Source organism: Colossoma macropomum, unplaced genomic scaffold (assembly GCF_904425465.1).
Source record: "Colossoma macropomum unplaced genomic scaffold, Colossoma_macropomum, whole genome shotgun sequence".
Lineage (NCBI taxonomy): Eukaryota > Metazoa > Chordata > Actinopteri > Characiformes > Serrasalmidae > Colossoma > Colossoma macropomum.
This window is the reverse complement of record NW_023494786.1, coordinates 807,648-819,669: the sequence shown is the minus strand read 5'-3', so window position 1 is coordinate 819,669 and position 12,022 is coordinate 807,648. Positions and strand designations below refer to the sequence as shown.

Below are 12,022 nucleotides of genomic sequence, written 5' to 3'. Positions count from 1 at the left end.
AATATTAAATGCACTACTAAAACCTTTATTATGGAAAATTACAGACACTGAAAAGGTATGATATTAAAAGCCTTGTTAGAACTTTTAATGAGGAAAGTTCTATTACACACAAAAAAGATGTAATATTATAGGCGTTTCTAGAACTTTTATTGCGGAAATTTTCTTTAAACATACAAAAGATGTAATATTAAATGCATTGCTAAAACTTTTATTGTGGAAAATCATATCAGACACTAAACAGGTACAATATTAAAGGCACTGTGAGAACTTTAATTGTGGAAAGTTTTATTAAACACAAAAAAGATGGAATATTAAAGGCACTGCTAAAACTTTTATTGTGTAAAGTTTCATTAAACATATAAAAGATCTAATATTAAATGCACTGCTAAAACTTTTATTATGGAAAATCATAGACACTAAAAGGCATAATATTAAAGGCCTTGTTAGAACTTTTATTGTGGAAAGTTTCATTAAACACATAAAAGATGTAACATTAAATGCATTGTTAAAACTTGTATTATGGAAAATCATATCAGACACTAAAAATAATATTAAAGACATTGTTAGAACTTTTATTGTGTACATTTTCCCTTGATACACGGAAGAAAAATATTTTAAAGTTGTTTCTGTAACTTTTATTGTGTACATTTTCATTAAACACAAAGAATGTGTAATATTAAAGACACTGTTAGAACTTTTATTGTGAAAATGATTAGAAACACTCAGAACAGCCGTAAAGATTTATTAAAACGTGTTTCTGTGTAATGAGATCATATTAGACGACTCTGAATCGGGAGAAACTTGTCAGAAATCGTTAAAAGCCGTTTACTTTTAAAGGTTTCTTAATTAATCAGCTGATTAAGGTCTAAACTTAATTACAGACTCTGTAAATGAACCCAGTCAGTCTGAAGTGAGCATAAATAAAATAGCTGCTCCGTGATATTCAGGCAGACGTCTTTATTACAGCTCTGAGTCTGCAGGGCGTTTTATTTTCCTCTCTAATGAATAAACTCACTCAGGCGCAGATATCGGCCCTCAGGACTCAGAGGGCCCAACCGGGAAGAACTGTGGCCGACCGGCGCTCCGGTTCCACCGGCTCCCTGTCGCCCTCCACACAGGCTACCCACTCGTACTAAACCTCTGGGGTCTGATTTGAGTTTTGCATATCGCTGCTGTCGGAACTAAACTTCCTCCATGTAAACACAGTTAACGATTCAACTCATACAGATCAGACAGTTCATCTGTAAAAACTGAGCTGTTTTTAATTTGTTTCTGCGACATCACAAGAACCAACTCATTTACATAAATCCACCTATTCAGCCGTGCAGCAGTTTAGCTCCGCCCACTCACGCTGAAGTCATAAGGAGTGTTTCAGCGCTGCATTCAGTTTTTCAATGAGGTACACACAGACACACACACACCCACACACACAAACACACACACACACACACTCACTAACACACACACACCCACACACACAAACACACACACACACACACACACACACTCACTAACACCCACACACCCACACACACAAACACACACACACACCCACTCACTCACACACACACACACCCACTCACTCACACACAAACACACACACACACCCACTCACTCACACAAACACACACAGACACCCACACACCCACACACACACACACACACTCACCCACACACACCCACACACACCCACACACACAAACACACACACACACTCACTAACACACACACACCCACACACACAAACACACACACACACCCACTCACTAACACACACACACACACACACACACAGACACCCACACACCCACACACACAAACACACACACACACACACCCACTCACTAACACACAGACACCCACACACACAGACACCCACTCACTAACACACAGACACCCACACACACAGACACCCACTCACTAACACACACACCCACTCACTCACACACACTCACACACACACACACACACCCACACACACAAACACACACACACACTCACTCACACACACACACTCACTAACACACAGACACCCACACACACAAACACACACACACACCCACACACACTCACTCACACACACTCACTCACACCAACACACACACACACACCCACTCACTAACACACAGACACACAGACACCCAAAAACACAGACACCCACACTCACACACAGACACACACACACACCCACTCACTAACACACAGACACACAGACACCCAAAAACACAGACACCCACACTCACACACAGACACACACACACACCCACTCACTAACACACAGACACACAGACACCCAAAAACACAGACACCCACACTCACACACAGACACACACACTCACACAAAGACACACACACTCACACAAACACACACACACCCACTCACTAACACACACACACCCACTCACTAACACACACACACACACACACACTCACTCATAGACACCCACAAACACAGACACCCACACACACCCACTCACACTCACTCACACTCACACAGACACACACAGACACCCACACAGACACCCACACAGACACCCACTCACACTCACACACAGACACACCCACAGTAACACAAACAGACACACACACACACAGACACCCACACACCCACACAGACACACACACAGACACACACACAGACACACACACAGACACACAGACACACCCACAGACACACCCACAGACACACACACAGACACCCACACAGACACCCACACTCACACACCCACACTCACACACCCACACAGACACACACCCACACAGACACCCACACTCACACACCCACACTCACACACCCACAGACACACACCCACAGACACACACCCACAGACACACACACAGACACACACACAGACACCCACACACACACACACAGACACCTACAGACACCCACAGACACCCACACAGACACCCACAGACACACACACAGACACCCACAGACACAGACACACATGTATAGAAGACACAAGCTGGCAGGGAAGTCATGGTGGTGAAGAGCATGATGGGATATAGCTCACCTCCCAAAATGAGCACCTTTCCTCAGGCAGTGGGAGGAGCTTGTCTCCATGGCAACAGCCACCGTGTCGCTATAGCCGAGGGGAGACTTCTTCAACCTGAGAGAGAGAGAGAGAGAGAGAGAGAGAGAGAGAGAGAGAGAGAGAATCCTATTACACAAGCACATTTCATAATTAACATTCTCTTTTTGTTTCTTACATGTAAACAAAATATTAGAATTCAAATTGAATCTCTCTCTCTCTCTCTCCCTCTCTCTCTCTCTCTCTCCCGCTCTCTCTCTCTCTCCCTCTCTCTCTCTCTCTCTCCCTCTCTCTCTCTCTCTCTCCCGCTCTCTCTCTCTCTCCCTCTCTCTCTCTCTCTCTCCCGCTCTCTCTCTCTCTCCCTCTCTCTCTCTCTCTCTCCCGCTCTCTCTCTCTCTCCCTCTCTCTCTCCCGCTCTCTCTCTGTAGTTGTTGATAGATTAACAGTAAGTGACCCAGTTTTTCAGACACATTCAGAATATAATTATAGACATAAGACATAAAGACATAAAGGCTTTCATTCCAAAACACATTACAGACCAACAAGATCAAGACTTTAATTTTTCAATGATGCACCTCGTTGGGAGTCGACTTTATTCTGACAAGAAGTATCAATGTTCTAATTTAACACAGCTCATATACATTTATCACACACAAAAAATAATAATAAAGGCACTGCTAGAACTTTTACTCGTTCATTAGATAAAAAGATAAAAAAACATTTTAAACATTTTTAAGGTGGTGCTGTAACTTTTACTGTGAACATTTTTTATTAGCCACACTAGATTGAGTTCTGATACTCTTATTCTATGTGTTATTTATTTCCTGAGAGCTGGCATGGTCTGATTGCTCACTTGGTGGTTAATAATTTTAAGATATTATTAGCAAAACAGCTCCTAAAATATGGTTTAGATTCTGTCGCAGCAAAATCGACCAAAAAGATAAATATTATAACTTGAAAAGTGCATTTCCTGAAGGTTTGTTTGCTCAGGTGTTGCTGGGCAGTTGCTATGGTATAAGGATTGGTTGCAAAGGTGTTGCTAGGTGGTTGCTATGGTATAAGGGTCGTTGCTAAGGCGTTGCTGGGAGGTAGCTATGGTGTAAGGGGGTTGCCAAGTGGTTGCTAGATGTTGTTGAAAATGAATGGGAGTCTATGTGAGGAACGAGGGATGAGAAAGCGACAAATAGAGGAGTGCGGGTCAGTATGGCTGTGCAGTAGAGTCTGAGGACCTGCCCTGAGTGAGGACATGCAGTTTGGTGGCTGTTGGGAAAAGAAACAATAGGACTTGTGTGGAGGTGAAAATGAATGGGAGTCTATGGAAGGAATGAGGGATGAAAAATGAGTGCAGATCAGAACAGTATTGAAGAGTCTCACCTCTCACTCAGCTGATGGCTGCAGGTCACCAAGACGTGCATGCAGTGGACGCAGACCACACCCATCACCACCAAACACACTGGACCCAACTGCAGAGAGAGAGAGACAGAGAGAAAGACAGAGAGAGAGAGAGAGAGAGAGAGAGAGAGAGAGATAAGGATTCAGAAACTAAATTATTCAGTATCTATTATAAATCAACAATCAGTATCTATTATAAATGACCCACCACTATCCCAGCATTCTTCACTGCCAGCGGCAATCCCAGCAGCCCTGTACCAATGTTCCCCTTTAACAGGTGCAGCAACGTCTGAGTGAACCTGAGAGAGAGAGAGAGAGAGAGAGAGAGAGAGAGAGAGAGAGAGAGAGAGAGAGAGTGAGAGAGAGACAGAGAGAGAGAGACAGAGAGACAGAAAGAGAGAGAGAGACAGAGACAGAGAGACAGGGACAGAGACAGAGAAACAGAGAGAGAGAGAGAGACAGAGACAGAGAGACAGAGACAGAGACAGAGAACAGAGAGAGAGAGAGAGAGAGAGAGAGAGAGAGAGAGAGAGAGAGAGAGAGAGAGAGATGTGGCTGTTACTGTTTAAAGCTATGAGATGCACTTTAGTCCATGTTTTATAGGTAAGACTGGAGCTGAACTATTAATCATATCTTAATCTTTATGATGAGCTGAGCGTCTGGAACTCATCAATAAGGGCTGCGATGACAGAACAGATCAAATTACACTACATGTGTGCAGCAAGCAAGAGAAACCGACTCAGTGCTGCCCCATAGTGGACGGGATGTGCTAGTGCAATCAGACTACTGCTCCATCTAAGCCTAACCAATCAGACTACTGCTCCATTTACTGTAACCAATCAGACTACAGCTCCATTTAGCCATAACCAATCAGACTACTGCTCCATCTAAGCCTAACCAATCAGACTACTGCTCCATTTACTGTAACCAATCAGACTACAGCTCCATTTAGCCATAACCAATCAGACTACTGCTCCATTTACTGTAACCAATCAGACTACTGCTCCATTTAGCCCTAACCAATCAGACTACTGCTCCATTTAACCCTAACCAATCACTCCTGCTCCATTTAACCCTAACCAATCAGAGTACTGCTCCATTTAACCCTAACCAATCAGACTACTGCTCCATTTAACCCTAACCTATCAGAGTACCGCTCCATTTAACTCTAACCAATCAGACTACTGCTCCATTTAACCCTAACCAATCAGACTACTGCTCCATTTAGGCGTAACCAATCAGACTACTGCTCCATTTAGGCGTAACCAATCAGACTACTGCTCCATTTAACCCTAACCAATCAGAGTACTGCTCCATTTAACCATAACCAATCAGACTACTGCTCCATTTAATCATAACCAATCAGACTCCTGCTCCATTTAACCCTAACCAATCAGACTACTGCTCCATTTAACCCTGATCAATCAGACTACTGCTCCATTTAACTATAACCAATCAGACTACTGCTCCATTTAGGCGTAACCAATCAGACTACTGCTCCATTTAACCGTAACCAATCAGAGTACTGCTCCATTTAACCCTAACCAATCAAAGTACTGCTCCATTTGACCATAACCAATCAGACTACTGCTCCATTTAACCATAACCAATCAGACTCCTGCTCCATTTAACCCTAACCAATCAGACTCCTGCTGCATTTAACCGTAACCAATAAGACTACAGCTCCATTTAAGCGTAACCAATCAGAGTACTGCTCCATTTAACCCTAACCAATCAGACTACTGCTCCATTTAACCCTAACCAATCAGACTACTGCTCCATTTAACCCTAACCAGTCAGAGTACTGCTCCATTTAACCATAACCAATCAGAGTACTGCTCCATTTAACCCTAACCAATCAGACTACTGCTCCGTTTAACCCTAACCAATCAGACTCCTGCTCCGTTTAGCCGTAACCAATCAGAGTACTGCTCCATTTAACCCTAACCAATCAGACTAGTGCTCCATTTAACCCTAACCAATCAGACTCCTGCTCCGTTTAGCCGTAACCTATCAGACTACTGCTCCATTTAACCCTAACCAATCAGACTACTGCTCCATTTAACCCTAACCAATCAGACTACTGCTCCATTTAACCATAACCAATCAGACTCCTGCTCCATTTAACCGTAACCAATCAGACTACTGCTCCATTTAACTCTAACCAATCAGACTACTGCTCCATTTAACCCTAACCAATTAGTAGTCTGATTGGTTAGGGTTAAATGGAGCAGTACTCTGATTGGTTACGCTTAAATGGAGCTGTAGTCTGATTGGTTACGGCTAAACGGAGCAGTACTCTGATTGGTTAGGGTTAAACGGAGCAGTAGTCTGATTGGTTAGGGTTAAATGGAGCAGTAGTCTGATTGGTTAGGGTTAAATGGAGCAGTAGTCTGATTGGTTAGGGTTAAATGGAGCAGTAGTCTGATAGGTTACGGCTAAACGGAGCAGGAGTCTGATTGGTTAGGGTTAAATGGAGCACTAGTCTGATTGGTTAGGGTTAAATGGAGCAGTACTCTGATTGGTTACGGCTAAACGGAGCAGGAGTCTGATTGGTTAGGGTTAAACGGAGCAGTAGTCTGATTGGTTAGGGTTAAATGGAGCAGTACTCTGATTGGTTATGGTTAAATGGAGCAGTACTCTGACTGGTTAGGGTTAAATGGAGCAGTAGTCTGATTGGTTAGGGTTAAATGGAGCAGTACTCTGATTGGTTAGGGTTAAATGGAGCAGGAGTCTGATTGGTTATGGTTAAATGGAGCAGTAGTCTGATTGGTTATGGTCAAATGGAGAAGTACTTTGATTGGTTAGGGTAAAATGGAGCAGGAGTCTGATTGGTTACGGTTAAATGGAGCAGTAGTCTGATTGGTTACGCCTAAATGGAGCAGTAGTCTGATTGGTTACGGTTAAATGGAGCAGTAGTCTGATTGGTTACGCCTAAATGGAGCAGTAGTCTGATTGATCAGGGTTAAATGGAGCAGTAGTCTGATTGGTTAGGGTTAAATGGAGCAGGAGTCTGATTGGTTATGATTAAATGGAGCAGTAGTCTGATTGGTTATGGTTAAATGGAGCAGTACTCTGATTGGTTAGGGTTAAATGGAGCAGTACTCTGATTGGTTACGCCTATATGGAGCAGTAGTCTGATTGGTTAGGGTTAAATGGAGCAGTAGTCTGATTGGTTAGAGTTAAATGGAGCGGTACTCTGATAGGTTAGGGTTAAATGGAGCTGTAGTCTGATTGGTTAGGGTTAAATGGAGCAGTACTCTGATTGGTTAGGGTTAAATGGAGCAGGAGTGATTGGTTAGGGTTAAATGGAGCAGTAGTCTGATTGGTTATGGCTAAATGGAGCAGTAGTCTGATTGGTTACAGTAAATGGAGCAGTACTCTGATTGGTTATGGTTAAATGGAGCAGGAGTGATTGGTTAGGGTTAAATGGAGCAGTAGTCTGATTGGTTAGGGCTAAATGGAGCAGTAGTCTGATTGGTTAGGGTTAAATGGAGCAGGAGTGATTGGTTAGGGTTAAATGGAGCAGTAGTCTGATTGGTTAGGGCTAAATGGAGCAGTAGTCTGATTGGTTACAGTAAATGGAGCAGTAGTCTGATTGGTTATGGCTAAATGGAGCTGTAGTCTGACTGGTTACAGTAAATGGAGCAGGAGTCTGATTGGTTAGGCTTAGATGGAGCAGTAGTCTGATTGGTTATGGCTAAATGGAGCTGTAGTCTGATTGGTTACAGTAAATGGAGCAGTAGTCTGATTGGTTAGGCTTAGATGGAGCAGTAGTCTGATTGGTTACGGCAAAATGGAGCAGGAGTCTGATTGTTTATGACTATTTCGTTCACTAAAATGATCAGACATGAGTGCGCACTAGCACATCCCGTCCACTATGGGGCAGCACTGAGTCGGTTTCTCTTGCTTGCTGCACACATGTAGTGTAATTTGATCTGTTCTGTCATCGCAGCCCTTATTGATGAGTTCCAGACGCTCAGCTCATCATAAAGATTAAGATATGATTAATAGTGCTCCATTTAACCCTAACCAATCAGAGTACTGCTCCATTTAACCCTAACCAATCAGAGTACTGCTCCATTTAACCATAACCAATCACTCCTGCTCCATTTAACCCTAACCAATCAGACTACTGCTCCATTTAACCATAACCAATCAGACTACTGCTCCATTTAACCATAACCAATCAGACTACTGCTCCATTTAACCCTAACCAATCAGAGTACTGCTCCATTTAACCATAACCAATCAGACTACTGCTTCATTTAACCATAACCAATCAGACTACTGCTCCATTTAACCCTAACCAATCAGAATACTGCTCCATTTAACTCTAACCAATCAGACTACTGCTCCATTTAACTCTAACCAATCAGAATACTGCTCCAGTTAACCCTAACCAATCAGACTACTGCTCCATTTAACTCTAACCAATCAGACTCCTGCTCCAGTTAACCATAACCAATCAGACTACTGCTCCATTTAACCCTAACCAATCAGACTACTGCTCCATTTAACCCTAACCAATCAGACTACTGCTCCATTTAACTCTAACCAATCAGACTACTGCTCCATTTAACTCTAACCAATCAGAGTACTGCTCCATTTAACCATAACCAATCAGACTACAGCTCCATTTAGGTGTAACCAATCAGACTCCTGCTCCATTTAACCCTAACCAATCAGACTACTGCTCCATTTAACCCTAACCAATCAGACTACTGCTCCATTTAACCCTAACCAATCAGAGTACTGCTCCATTTAACCATAACCAATCAGAGTACTGCTCCATTTAACCCTAACCAATCAGACTCCTGCTCCATTTAACCGTAACCAATCAGACTCCTGCTCCATTTAAGCCTAACCAATCAGACTACTGCTCCATTTAACCGTAACCAATCAGACTCCTGCTCCATTTAAGCCTAACCAATCACTCCTGCTCCATTTAACCCTAACCAATCAGACTACAGCTCCATTTAGGTGTAACCAATCAGACTACTGCTCCATTTAACCCTAACCAATCAGACTACAGCTCCATTTAACCCTAACCAATCAGACTACTGCTCCATTTAAGCCTAACCAATCAGAGTACTGCTCCATTTAACCCTAACCAATCACTCCTGCTCCATTTAACCCTAACCAATCAGACTACTGCTCCATTTAACCCTAACCAATCAGACTACTGCTCCATTTAACCCTAACCAATCAGACTACTGCTCCATTTAACCCTAACCAATCAGAGTACTGCTCCATTTAACCCTAACCAATCAGACTCCTGCTCCATTTAACCCTAACCAATCAGAGTACTGCTCCATTTAACCATAACCAATCAGACTACTGCTCCATTTAACCATAACCAATCAGACTACTGCTCCATTTAACCCTAACCAATCAGACTCCTGCTCCATTTAACCCTAACCAATCAGACTACTGCTCCATTTAACTCTAACCAATCAGAGTACTGCTCCATTTAACCCTAACCAAGCAGACTACTGCTCCATTTAAGCGTAACCAATCAGAGTACTGCTCCATTTAACCCTAACCAATCAGACTCCTGCTCCATTTAACCGTAACCAATCAGACTCCTGCTCCATTTAACCATAACCAATCAGACTACTGCTCCATTTAACCATAACCAATCAGACTACTGCTCCATTTAACCATAACCAATCAGACTACTGCTCCATTTAAGCCTAACCAATCAGAGTACTGCTCCATTTAACCCTAACCAATCACTCCTGCTCCATTTAACCCTAACCAATCAGACTACTGCTCCATTTAACCCTAACCAATCAGAGTACTGCTCCATTTAACCCTAACCAATCAGACTACTGCTCCATTTAACCATAACCAATCAGACTACTGCTCCATTTAACCATAACCAATCAGACTACTGCTCCATTTAACCCTAACCAATCAGAATACTGCTCCATTTAACTCTAACCAATCAGACTACTGCTCCATTTAACTCTAACCAATCAGACTCCTGCTCCATTTAACCCTAACCAATCAGAATACTGCTCCATTTAACCATAACCAATCAGACTACTGCTCCATTTAACCATAACCAATCAGACTACTGCTCCATTTAACCCTAACCAATCAGACTACTGCTCCATTTAACTCTAACCAATCAGAGTACTGCTCCATTTAACCCTGACCAATCAGACTCCTGCTCCATTTATGGCAACCAATCACTTTGAGTTTCTCCTCTCAGTTTGTCAGTTGGCCCCCTCCTGGTGGGGGAGGGAAGCTATTAAAGCCAGGACGTCAGAGGTCAAAGGTGAAAGGTCAAACTCACGTGATGCCGCGTGGCTGCTGCTTGGGCTCGCTCTCCTCGTCCGAGTTCTCGTCCCCTCCCTCCTCCTCCATCAGCGGCGTCATTACCTCCATATCTGCTCAGGGACAGAGGGCAGGGGTCAAACGGTCAAAACAGTCCACCACCACTGCACTGAGCGGACCACTTTACGGTCAGACACGGTCAGACACAGAGAACCAGTAAACGCAGACAGTGCTGACACCACACAACGAACGGCGAATCAGCTCACTACACACCACGATAACAAAACACACGATCTCTATCATAAATGTGCTGAGGGTGACCAGGCCTCCTGACCACTACAGCGTTTCTGAGGTCAGTGAAGACAGAGCTTTCTAAACTGACCCTCAGTGTGGAGACTCTTTTCTGTGTTTTCACGCAGAAGAGCAAAACGTAGCTTTTTGAAAGCACCAATGTTACACCATGAAATCATAACTGAGCAGCTGACAGCTTACGTTCTTATCTAGAACCAGGCTGGTCAGCTGGCTAACAGGCTAAAACAGCCAAAACAGCTCCATCATTAATATCACAAGCTGGAATTAAAGCACTTACAATATGATTAACTACAGAACTGCAGTATAAAAGTCTAAAAATATCACTTGAATGTCTTTCACACTTCAGTCAGAAGTCGCGTCAAACCCAGGCTGAACCCCAAACGGCTCCGTACTCCCTAAATAGTGTTCTAGCTATGAAAGTTTAGACATTCTAGCCTCTACAGTCAAACAGTGCATCATTTATCAAGTGTGGATGTGTCTGAGTCTCAAATGACTGTTTCTTAGCTGTGTTATTCACTATTGGGCTGCAGGATCCAGGAACTCCTATGTAGTGCACTATGTAGGGAGCAGGGAGCCATTTGAGATTCAGCCCCAGTGTGAGAAGAGTGGCGCCACTGGATTGGTGCTAAATAAGACTCGCGGTGGTGATTTGGACCAAACGTACTTATAAAGCGAAGGTTTTGCATTAAACAGTGCTGTGATATCATATGTTCATTATTATATGACAAAAACTTAATGAAATGACCGCAGTGTACAGCGATGGGCGACCGAACGTTCTCCTCCTTCAGCTTCCATGGTTGCTTGGCAACGATACCACACTCTAAAGAAACTACGTTTCTTGGCGGAAAACTTGTTTATGTCGATTATTATTAAAAATAACTTAAATTTTTTTGAAAAATTGTGTATTTTATCATATTTTATGTTGGCCGCTGCTTTATAAAAGCAATGAGCCACTTTAGGCTGTGCGTTACAGTGATTTTATCACAGGGAGGGAGTTT

The 12,022-nt window shown here is 43.1% G+C and overlaps 1 protein-coding gene across 1 annotated transcript in view; it reads right to left on the bottom strand.

The window, feature by feature from the left end:
* slc36a4 (solute carrier family 36 member 4) overlaps nucleotides 1–12,022 on the bottom strand; it is a 43,294-nt gene that overhangs the window by 26,082 nt on the left and 5,190 nt on the right. Inside the window, exons 3-6 of the mRNA XM_036557256.1 lie at nucleotides 10,732–10,825; nucleotides 4,636–4,726; nucleotides 4,410–4,498; nucleotides 3,018–3,113 (exon numbers count right to left, since the gene is read on the bottom strand). Coding sequence (XP_036413149.1) covers nucleotides 3,018–3,113; nucleotides 4,410–4,498; nucleotides 4,636–4,726; nucleotides 10,732–10,825 — 370 coding nt within the window. The remainder of the gene's footprint in view (nucleotides 1–3,017; nucleotides 3,114–4,409; nucleotides 4,499–4,635; nucleotides 4,727–10,731; nucleotides 10,826–12,022) is intronic.